This window comes from Dermacentor silvarum, chromosome 3, assembly GCF_013339745.2.
Source record: "Dermacentor silvarum isolate Dsil-2018 chromosome 3, BIME_Dsil_1.4, whole genome shotgun sequence".
NCBI lineage: Eukaryota > Metazoa > Arthropoda > Arachnida > Ixodida > Ixodidae > Dermacentor > Dermacentor silvarum.
Window position 1 is genome coordinate 230,006,426 of NC_051156.1, and position 12,511 is coordinate 230,018,936.

Sequence of the window (12,511 nt, forward strand, 5' to 3'; positions counted from 1 at the left end):
CAATGGCTGCCTTTGAAGGCGTACGCGTGTCAGCCTTCACACGTACTCGCAGGCCAAGAAGCTGCATGTAGCTCGGATTGCGAAACTTAGAACTGGCAAGCAGCCATAGACTACAAACTCGGGAGTGTTGAGGCTGCAATGTCCGGTGAGGAGTAGAAAGCGCGCACTGAGAAGCTCGCCTGCACGCGCTGCCCGGTTAATGTCCTGAAGATTTGGTCTATGAACTTCTTGATGCTAGATACTGGCAAGTTCACCAGAATGGAAAGGGAACAGTAAGAAGCACATTAAAAAAAAGGGCATGGCATATGCTCATGTTTGTGTTAGCACCAAACAATGAATGTACTTGATTAAGAAAAAGAAGCAGCGGGAAATTCCTCGCTGAGAATACCGATCAACTTACAGTGCGAGGCAGATTGAGAAATACTGATATTGAAAAGTCCAAGAATTGAGAAGAAAAAAATTATTGAATTGTCACGATGGCACATCACAAGTCGATTTAGGTGTTGAAGTTCCTAGTTATAACGAAATTATTTTTGAACAGCTCTGATAGCGTCCACACAACAATGGTTGCTTGTGTAACATCAAATCTTTATATGCTGCGGCCTAAAGCTCGTGGCACGATGCGAAAACGCGCTCGTAATGAAAGCGAACCGTTGTGTGCGGACATGCAAGCAGATGTGCAGTCGGCCGCTGCGAACCCATTTGGTTACACAGACAGCCACTATAAGGACATATTTCCCATAGTCTGCTCTTACCTTTCACGCTTACCTTTCACGCTTACCTTTCACGCAAGAAGCTGGTTCGGGGGACTCCTTCACGTTGACCGCGCGCCATGTGCGTTCACTGTACGTATTCGGTAAAGAGATAGCGCCTGTAAACTATTCTGCGCTTTCCATTTGCTCTAGATTATTATTTTGACAGTAAGAAACATCCTTCGTTTGAGGAGTACTTACAGAAATGGCCAGGAGGCTCCCGCGTGGTTTTTCTTTATTGCGTGCCAACAGCCAAACCTGTGAGGAGCGCGCCGCATTATCCCTCATATTACGCAAGTGAGACGCTTCCGACAGATGGTGACTCCGTAAGTCCTCGCCCCCAATATAAAGCAGTGCCATAAAAAAAAAAAACAGCTCTGACAGACAGAATGACACTTGCCAGCTCTGGTGGTGGTCATTGTTTCTAGCTGTCCATCCTGTTTTTTTTATGTGTATATCAAAGCGAAGCACTACCAACTTACCCAAGTCGCAGATTTATTGCAGAAAGCTTTGCAGGTTCTTTCTAGTCTTAATTTGTGTCATGCACATCTCCGCATCCATGCGATAATTCTGTGAAACAGCGGGCGTCAATAGTCAACTCATCACAGTAAAAATTTCGTTAATTCAGATACAGCGCACTACATGCTGTTCAAGTTTGATATTAAACAGCCAGATATGAAAGCAGCTCTTATGAGGCCGAAGGGGGTCGCATAGCAGATAACAAGAAAAGAACGAAGCTGTGCGTCAGTCTGATTGAAAAAACGCGCTGCGCATTGCATGGCTTCATAAGTGTTGCAAACTTAAATTGATTGCTTTCGTTTGATGCCGACGTGTCTCGAGCAGTTCTCATGCTACGCAGTTGTTGCGCTACAATGTGTTGTTTCAGTTGTGGTTGAGTTTAAAAATAAAACAATGCATATTTGGTGATGTGTCAGCAGCAATAGTATAAAGGAAACACTTTCGCTGTTTTTATCATCCTCATTTGAATAAGATGTCACTTGTGCCTTTTTTTTTTTTCCTTGAAGGCCACCAACAGAAATGCCCCGGCAGATGTACGAGAACATTCCGCTTCAAGAGAGGAAGTCGCCTGTGGGACCACCCCCAGCTTTCGCGCCACCACCACCGCCACCAAAAAAGTCGTGACAGGTAAATTTATATTTCAAGTAAATATGACACACGCTATCCTTGGGTATCTCGTGTGGTTCTTGGCACTGGTAGTGCTAGTGCAGTGCATTGCATGCACTTTTGAATTGAGCACTGAGACGCAGGCTGTGTCGTGTCCAAACACTGATGCACGTGGCTGCTTTTTTGGTTCAGCAGGAAGCTCTCACTTCTAAAAACACTTTCACAGCACTGGGTCATGAACGTACAGTGGAACCTCGATTATACGTCCCCCGGTTATGCGACGACCCGCATTTTACAACGAATTGGTTTGGTCCCGGCAAAACCCCCACAGAAATAATGTATTAAAAACCTTTATTATACGACGCAATTTTACGCCAACCCCGCCTCGTACGACGCCTTTGTCGGTACCGTCTGAGAAAAAAAAAAAAAAGAAACAAAGCCCTAAGCAGACGCAGGCTGACGCGTGAGCACACTGCAGCCGGCTGATAACGGGTGTGCTGTACCGTATTCACCCGAATGTAATGTGACCGCGATTGTAACGCGAGGAGCGACTTTCCAGTCATATGAGATAATAAAAATAAAACTGCGAATGTAACGCGAGATGAACGGAAAAAGAAATTGTACCTTTATTCAAGGAATCGCAATTTGGAAACTTGTTCTCTTCGCTCATCATCATCCCCCGCAGGGGCGTCTGCGCAAGCAGGTGTTTGGTGAGTTGCGCCACCACGTACCCGAGCACACGAGGGTTGGACCCTCCCGCGTCTAACAATGCGCGGCTTAGCCGTGTCCGGGGAAAAGAGGATCTTGGGGGGTGAGCCGAAGCCGGGTGCTTGGACCTTCATGGCCCCTCGGTGGAGGCAACACAGCTCTTTGGCCTCTTTGGCCTCCGCTTCACGTAGACGGCACCCTCGGACTGACCCACCCGGGGGAAATCGGTAGTTGCCTTTTTCTGTCCTTCTCTTCGATCTTCGTCTTTCCCTCTCACTTTCTCCCTTTCCTGTCCTCTACTTATTTCTGTATCACTTCTGATTTTCCAGGCAGCGAGGGTTAACCTTGTGTGACATAACCAACCTAAGTTATTCATATTGGGTTATAGTGGGCATGTACCGCTGGCGTGATCAGAACTGAATATTTCATGTCCTGTCGCGTCCCCTAGTTGGGCTCCGTGGTGGGTGGCTAGCAATTTTCCTGCACTCCCTGATCGCTCCCTTAAGAAGGGGCGCACCGATGAAACTTTCAAGTTCTTTTTGCAACAGAAAGAAACATTTCCCAGGTATCACGTCATACATAGTGAGCACGTAACAAAGACTGTCCGAATGATATCCCCGTTCATTGTATCAAAATGCTTGACAGACACCATAGGCCCTGGCTATAAAATAACAAAGATGGCAAGCGGCGACCTCCTGCTGGAGGTGCGTGACAAGCTGCAACACCCCAAATTGACAAACCTTGCTGCATTCGGGGACATTCCCATTTCTGTGAGTCCACATACTGTCCGTGGTGTCGTTTCGGAAATCGACCTGCTTGAACTAACTGAAACTGAACTGCTGGAGGGATGGAAAGACGAAAACGTTGTAAATGTACAAAGGATTAAACTAAGACGTGACGACAAGGAAATCCCAACTAAGCACTTGATTATCACCTTTGGAACCAGCAACCTGCCTGAATACATCGAAACTGGATACTGTAGAGTTCGCGTACGACCGTACATCCCAAATCCGCGCCGATGCTTCAAGTGTCAGCGGTTTGGGCATGGATCTCAGAGCTGCTGTGGGCGCTCTACCTGTGCAAAATGTGCCTCAAATGACCACATCTCTGACGTCTGCACTTCTGATACACACTGTGTTAACTGTGATGGAGACCATCCGGCTTATTCGCGATCGTGTTTGTCATGGAAAAAGAAAAGGAAGTAATCGAACTAAAGGTCAAATTGAATATCTCTTTCCAAGAAGCATGCAGACGTTTTTTCATGACTCACAACCCATCGAAACCATCCTACGTTGATGTGACGCGGCGGGGGGCAGCGTCACTTCCTTCGGCGGCCGTCCGAGTCACACTTAGTGTGCCGGCAGTCAAGCCGTCAGCCCCCTCGGCGGTAGCAGCCAACACTGTTCCGCCACCCAGCAAAATGAGCGAGCAGTCCTCCGTGCCTGCGGGCTCTACGACACCTAGGGCCTCTGCTCGGTCAGAGAAGCCCGAAACACCCGCGAGCGTACGCCGCGAGCGGGCATCCAGCACCTCGGCAGAGGTGATGGATACATCACCAAGTCCACCGGTGTCCCAGACGCCGAAGGATCGGCGCAGCTCTCAAGAGCGCGCCAAGAAAGACAAAACCCTAATCACGGGGCCCGGAAAGGGCCTTGTGGGCTAACATATATCCTCTCTTAAACACACAGCACAAAACACCTTCACTATGGATACACAAATACTATATTGGAATTTCAGGGGTCTTCTCCACAATCTCGATGACGTTAAAGAACTCTTACATAAACATAATCCAAAGTTGCTGTGTGTTCAAGAGACACACCTGAAACACACACAAACTTTCTTCGTCAGTACGCCATCTTCCAAAAAGGCCGTGACGAGGCTAACGCCTCATGCGGCGGTGTAGCAATCGTTGCAGACAAGTCTGTAGCTTGTTATCATGTAGCCTTACAAACACCCCTTGAGGCAGTGTCAGTTAGGGTAATTCTCTTCAATAGGTTGGTAACTGTTTGTTCCATATATATTCCTCCAAGCTATCACCTCATAAAAACAGATTTCTATAACCTCATTGAGCAACTTACGGAACCCTACCTACTTGTGGGTGATTTTAATGCCCACAACACAATGTGGGGAGACTCGTGATGTGACGCGAGAGGTCGACTCATCGAAAATTACCTTCTGACCTCTGGTGCCTGCCTTTTTAATAAGAAGGAGCCGACATATTACAACGCCCAACATGATTCATATTCATCGATAGATCTTGCAGTTGGATCAGCTTCTCTTCTTCCTGACCTTGAATGGAAAGTTATTAACAATCCTTTTGGAAGCGACCACTTCCCTGTAACTTTAAGCTTAATAATGCAGCATGATAACCCTCCCAACATTCCTCGATGGAAATTAGCATCGGCTGACTGGGAGCATTTTAAAACATCAACTTATTTACCACGAGATTTTATAAACTATTTTAGTATCGATGATGCTGTCGCATATTTTACCACTTTTATTATTGATGCTGCTGAAAAGTGTATCCCACAAACGAATGGTGGTCCACATAAAAGATGTGTTCCCTGGTGGAACGAACACTGTAGACAGGCGCGAAAAAGGCAAAATAAGGCATGGGGCATATTGTGTAGATCTCCAAATGCTGAAAATCTCATTCAATTTAAACACATTAAATCGCAGGGAAGGCGGACATGACATCAGGCAAAGAGAGAAAGCTGGGTGAGGTTTCTCTAGGGTATAAATTCCTACACACAGGAGGCAAAAGTATGGAATGGCCTAAGAAAGCTAAAGGGGCAACAAATTCACCCTTTGCCTCTGGTGAATGACCAAGGGCATGCCTTGCAGGACCAGGCAGACTGTCTTGGGGAGCACTTTGAGCATGTGTCAAGCTCAATCCATTATTCGAAATCCTTCCTTAAACACAAACAGTTAGAAGACTGTAAGCCATTTGTACGCAAATGCCGACAGAACGAACCGTATAACTGTCCCTTCAGTATTGCCGAGTTGAGAGCTGCCTTGATTGCATGTAAGAGCTCTGCACCGGGACCTGACAGACTCATGTATGACATGATTAAGAACGTGTACACTGATACACAACTAACACTACTGGCACTTTTCAAGACTATTTAGGCAGCCGGATATCTTCCATCCGCATGGAAAGAAGCAATTGTGGTCCCTGTATTGAAGCAGGGTAAAGATCCTTCCTTGGTGGCAAATTACCGTCCCATAGCTCTCACAAGTTGCCTGTGCAAGCTATTTGAAAAAATGATAAATCGACGCCTCATACATTTCCTTGAACTGAACAAAATGCTTGATCCCTATCAGTGTGGCTTTAGAGAAGGGCGATCCACAACTGATCATCTTGTGCGCATTGAAGGAAATATTCGGGACGCATTTATACATAAACAATTTTTCCTATCGATATTCCTCGATATGGAGAAGGCGTACGATACAATGTGGCGTTACGGAATCTTGAGAGACTTGTCGCGAATGGGCATCCATGTCAGTATGCTAAGCCTAATAGAAAGCTATTTGTCTAATCGTACCTTCCGTGTCAAAATCGGCAATGTATTGTCACGTTCATTTATACAGGAAACTGGTGTACCCCAGGGAGGCGTGCTCAGCTGCACACTCTTTGTCGTTAAGATGAACACACTCCGTGCCTCATTACCACCGGTAATTTTTTATTCCGTCTACGTGGACGGCATACAAATAGGCTTCAAGTCCTGTAACCTCGCAATGTGCGAGAGACAGGTACAGCAGGGCTTGAACAAGGTATCCAAGTGGGCAGACAAAAACGGGTTTAAAGTTAACCCCCACAAAACTCCTTGTGTTCTTTTCACGAGAAAGAAAGGCCTGATACCAGATCCCTGTGTAGAACTGTATGGACAGCAAATACCTGTGAACAAAGAACACAAGTTTTTAGGCATCATACTTGACTTTAAGCTAACTTTCATTCCCCACATAAAATATCTCAAAGCAAAATGCCTAAAAACAATGAACCTAATGAAGATTTTATCTCACACGACATGGGGCAGCGATAGGAAATGTTTAATGAACCTTTACAAGAGTCTCATTCGATCGCGACTGGATTATGGTGCTGTAATATATCAGCTCTGCTGCCCCAAGCGCGCTAAAGATGCTAGATCCCATTCACCATCTTAGGTATCCGCCTGGCCACCGGCGCTTTCAGAACAAGCCCTATTGAAAGCTTATACGTAGAATCGAATGAATGGTCACTCCATCTGCAGAGATCATACATCAGCTTCACGTATTTCCTCAAAGTCCACTCTAATCATGAACATCCATGTTATAAAATCGTTAACGATTTGTCATGTACTACACTTTTTCATAGCCGACCCTCTATGAGACGTCCATTCTCACTGCGTGTGAGAGCACTTAGCGAAGAAATGGATGTCCCACTTCTCAAGCATTGTGTAATGCCTCCAGGTAAGCTGTTACCGCCCTGGGAGTGGCAGGTGATAGAATGTGATGTATCCTTTGTAGAGGTCACAAAGCACGCTCCTGAACTCGAAATCGCAATGCATTTCCATGAACTCCAATCGAAATACTCTTGCTCTGAATTCTAGACCGACGCGTCAAAGACACATGCTGGCGTGTCTTACATGGCTATCGGCCCATCTCTCTCTGAATCAGACGTATTGAAACCTTACACAAGTATCTTTACTGCAGAAGCTTATGCAGTAGCATAAGCTTCTGCAGTACTGTCTGCTGTTAAACAGATGAAGAGATTAAAACTACAGAGGGCAATAATATTCACGGACTCCTTAAGTGTCGTAAGGGCACTAATGTCTTTAAGGAAACGCAAAAATCCTGTTTTTATTGAACTTTACTCATATTTGTGCAATATTTACTCATCTGGTAGACATGTGACAATATGCTGGGTTCCTGGTCATAGATCCATCGAAGGTAATGTGCTAGCAGACCAAATGGCCACATCAATTACATCTCAAGCTACTAATCTTAGCAGTACTATTGCCGCCACAGATCTCGAGCTTTTGTTGCGAACGAAACTGCGAAGCCACTGGCAACACATGTGGGACACTGAAACAAATAATAAGCTCCACTTGATTAAGCCACGGTTAGGTTTCTGGCCCTAAACTGTGAAAACACGAAGAACAGATGTCCTCTTGTGTCGTCTCAGAATAGGGCACACATATAGTGCTCACGATTTTCTGTTGACATGTAACGTGCCTCCAACCTGTGGTCGATGTGATGATAGGCTGACCGTCCTCCATGTCCTCCTGGAGTGTCGGGAAGCCGAAAAAGAGAGAAGGAAACATTTTCCTCTTGCATACCGCTATTGTGTCCCACTTCATCCCTCTATGTTTCTTGGTAAATAACCACTTTTTAACACAAAAGCAGTCCTCGCTTTCTTGAACGATGTTGTCCTACATGTTATAAGCCCAATAAATTCATAGCGCATCCTCTCTCCAGAGGATGCCGCTGTGACAGTAATTCAGTATGGCACGTGGCTCCAGGCCCTTGTGGTTCAAGCGCTCTGTTTAGGCAGTAGTGCTTTTGCCCCAATTACTGCATCTGACATATTCTGCACATAGCAGCACTTATTCGCAATGCATATTTCATGCTCATACAACACGCCATTAGTCATTTCCATAATCTTATTACATGTAGATTTTATGTACTTTACAGTGACTTTTTTTTTAGGCCCCCTTATAGCCACGTCATATCCACCACTCGTAATTCATCGCTCTAATTCGAACTCATTAACATTGGCCTGGTGCTCTTTGGCCATTATTGGCCCTTGCGCCATTAAACCCCATACATCATCATCACTCATCATCATCGTCTGATAAGGAGGCGGGGCTTTCATTGAACGGTATCTCGGGCGATAACTTTCGTGTATAGCTTCACTTTCACGAAATTTCGCGGGACTCGGCACTGAAAACGTCCCCACCAAGTGTTTCTGGCGCTGTCCTAAGTACGCTATCAGCGCCAAGAGCACTGTCAGCCGTATACTTCGAGGGGTTCAGTGCCAGGATGAGCAGAGTCTCGCAAATCCGAAACTATCTCCAGAAGTAGTCACCCGAAAATCAAGTCATCTTCCGTGCCGTCGAGCTTGTTTGAAATTTAAGTACTTCTTCAAAGACTGCACAACATTTCATTCGGAGTCAGTACCAGGCCACTTCAGGTTCCACAGAGCATTTCCGACTGGCCTCACACTTAAAGGGGGCCTGTCGCTGGTCCTGCGATCCACAATTCATCGACGTCGAGACACCAAGCTGCGGCAGACTTTCCCAGCTCCTGGGCCATCAAAATTGCTCGTCTCTCGAAGCGGCCGCCGTACCGAATGCGCTGCGTCGCAATAACATCGCGAATGAACGGAGTCGAACCGCAAAAGGCCGTAGGGTATTGCGGCATCGTAACCAGGCACAAGCACAGCGAAAAAAGCGTCAATTCCTATCAAAAACAAGTTCCGACTTCGGTCGACTTGTATATAGATTGAATCGAGACGTAAAGTTACATGTTGCCAACGTAGCGCTAGAAATCTCAAGGTTTAGAGCATTTGCTTTAAAATGGCCAATTTTGCTGTTAATCGACTGTAACGCGAGGGTTGAGTTCCAGCAACTAAAATCATGAAAAATATGCGCGTTACATCAATAAACACGGTAATTTCTTTATAATTTAATCTACCTTCCTTGGAGCAGTGCAGGTTTGGGCTGCGGGCTTATTTAGGCGGTTTGTACCCGTTTTTTGGGCAAGAGTGAGCATCACTGCCTATATTCTTAGTTTTTCAATTATACGACGGTTTTGCGTGGCCCCTGAAAGTCGTATAATCGGGGTTCCACTGTAATTGCTGTCTGACGCCACAGATAATCTAACAAGTCCAATGGGAGCTGGACTCCCGTGGTAGTGCTTGCAGTGAACTCCAATGAGCCAGACACTATTCTGGTTGTGGTGACAAAGAGGCAAGGCATCGCTAAAGACATGGGCAAAATGAAGGCACACGATACCTTTGTGTTGACGCTTTGAAATGTTGTAAGCCGTCACGCCAAAAATTACCTTTAAAACGCATAGAACCCTACCTGATACAGCCTGCTCTTTTTGTGGTGGCAGTTGAGAAAGAAGGCGGTTTCGCAGTTTCTTCACATGAAAGTTTCAACGAAAAGGCAAAAAATGCTATGAAAAGAAATTTCTTTGACTACGGTCAAAGCAAAAGCAATAGGATTTTTTAAAAGAATGAATCTGGAAGGTGTCTTGAAAGGCATTAAAAAAAGCATGAATCATTGTCTGGAAGAATTTTTAGTGCAAAGGCTCGCAAAGAAGAGTAATAATAAGGATTATTACCCTAATTTCTTAAAGCGACACTTGGCAGAGCGCTGTCGCCTTGAATTTGCTTGAAAAATTTAACCTAATTGAAATTCAGGACTCTTTCCTCAAACTGTTCGGAACAGGTTTTATATTTTGTAACAGCTCTGGGGAATGATGGTTCTGCAGATGTGAAAGACTCCCTGCCACAGTCAGAACTACTAACTCTTATTGACAGCTGTATTAAATAGTATAGTGCCGTTTCGTTTAGCATAGAAGTGGCTACAGCCATGGAAAGGTTTTTTTATAATTGCTTAGATTTTGTTTGTCATCAACATGTATTCAAGAAAATGTCATGCTGTAATTGCAGAAACAAGCAGTTTATGTAGGTTCTTGCACAGCAATCTGTCTTTAGCCAAGCTTGACAGGGACCTACTTCAGCGTCTTGACAGGACAATAGTCAGAAAAATATTTAGCTACGTTGATGATTTCTTAGTTTTTATTGACTGTACATGCGACTGCGCTGACAGTTATTCTACTTTCATTTTTACTAATATTTGAGACTGTCCTAACCCACTAGAAGGGACCTTTGAAGTGAAGGGAGGATTAGATTTCTTGATAATAATTTTGTGCTCACCGATAACAAATATGCTGGTGTTACAAACCTAGGACAAATAAGCCACTCTCACCACTTCATGCCGCACATACCAAACTTGCTAAGAGTGGAATAGCAAAGATGTGCCTGAGCGAAGCGCTGCCGAAGTTGTGCCAGTGTCGGATGCACAATAACTTAGCACGACAAGTCTTGCGCTTAGCAGTGCTGGATACCTTAGCCACGTGCTCGTGTCAGTCATGGAAGCATTCAGAGAAAGCACAGGAAAAGGTTCTGAGCAAGTGGCTGGTACAAGCACCACTATTAACGAGAAGGATATTGCCGTCATCCCTAAACGTACATGGGTTCTCCCACAAGCTAATAAATATTGCACGAAATAGTAACATAAAACTTGTTTTTCCGGTGCCTAACACTTTAGGAAGCCTGTGCAGGAAGACAAGGCCAGAAGGCATCACTAACACTGTATGTGAAAAAAAAAGGCACAAAAACAAATTCATTGAATGTGCCACGTCTGTAGTATATTGCATTCCCCTCACATGTGGTAAGAACTACATTGGTCAAACCGGGAAATGCGTAAATGATAGTTTACGTGGCAGCTGACGGTTTCCTTGCCCTCCATTGTCGGAGATGCGACTAGTATCAACCGAGATTGAAAGAGGCTGTTATGAGCAGAAGCAAGTGCAAAAGGACACGCTTGGTTATGGAAAGAAAAAACAGCAGCATTTGGTGATGCATGCATCAGTAATCCATCCATTTCATTATCAACAAAAGAGCTAGAATATCTTTGTGCAAGCTGAATGCATTCCTTCTGTTTTCAACTTTTAAACTTCAGTGTGGCTTCTAAAGTGTCTGCTTGTGATTGCTCCGGTATTGGTTATGTTGACTATACAATGTACACATGTCCTATGACGTTCTGAGTGATATAAGCACGGCTATAGAAATTGAAATAAACCTATTGTTATAAGTTAGCGCTTTGTGTTGTCTGATGTGCCATTCTGTTTGTCCGGTCATTCTGCCTGTGCTACAACAAAGCAGCTGCCGTACCAACAAGCCCATAGAGCCACCCTCATTGACTGTGTTGCGGTGCGCCGTGAGTGGCTACAGGTGACCATTTGGCCATGTTGTAATCGCAATTCAGATTTGGTTGTATTGCTTAAACTTGTGTTGTATTGAAGCCGAGCTTAAAAATTATGCGGATCCCACGCACTGTGGGAATCGATGTAAGTAAAGCGTTCTGTGTTGTTTTCTTTGATTGAAGATAATTAGCTGTGATGTTGACAGTGAATGTTTAATTTCTTCAACATTTAGGTCTAATACGAGAGTGGCGAGTTCATGTTAAACGTCACCTTGCGTGCGCCACGGCTGTTTGTCTGCCTAGCATGCAGAACACACAGTGAGACATGTTTGCTTGAGGTATTGTGCACCATTGTTCGTAACCTCTGAGAGGGTTGAGCATTTGTCATTGCCTCACATGGCACATCGCTTCGTGGCAGGGCCAGTATTTTGTAGCGATGCCCTTCCGGTAATAATGCCTTTTCTCGCTTATCGCGCTTTGTCAGTGGTAGGAGCGACGGTCCGCTCGCGTTATCAACGGGATCAGCCGGCTGTGAGCGGTGGATGATAAGAATAGAGTAGAACAAGTCATAATGCATTGCTACAAAATCGCGGCCCAGAAGTGTTAAAGTTTAATTTAAATATGGGGCTGTATGTGCCAAAACTACAATCGGATTACGAGGCACGCCGTAGTGGCGAACTCCCGATTAATTATGACCGCCTGGAGTTCTCTAATGAGCACCCAAATCTTTCCACTTCAGCGTCTGTATTTCGCTTTCATCGAAATGCGGCTGTTGTGGTAGGGATCGAACCTACTATCCCGAGCTATGCCATAGCCACAGATCTACTGCTGCGGGCACAGATGTGTGATGAGCAGTAATTTGGCTTGATTATATGTTTATTTAGTGTCATTGTTTATTCACGCATTCTTTGCAGAAGTCCTTGTAAGCACTCGTCTCCAAAACATTCC

General features: G+C 45.1%; 1 protein-coding gene across 5 annotated transcripts in view; it reads left to right on the forward strand.

Moving 5' to 3' along the window:
- LOC119446843 (tyrosine-protein phosphatase non-receptor type 11-like) overlaps window positions 1–12,511 on the forward strand; it is a 197,206-nt gene that overhangs the window by 171,588 nt on the left and 13,107 nt on the right. For all 5 annotated transcript variants that reach the window (XR_007466205.1, XR_007466204.1, XM_037711408.2 and 2 more), the window contains one exon: window positions 1,778–1,898. Coding sequence is in view for 3 of the 5 variants with exons in the window: in XM_037711408.2 (XP_037567336.1) it covers window positions 1,778–1,895 (118 nt within the window). In the remaining 2 variants the exon portion in view is untranslated. The remainder of the gene's footprint in view (window positions 1–1,777; window positions 1,899–12,511) is intronic.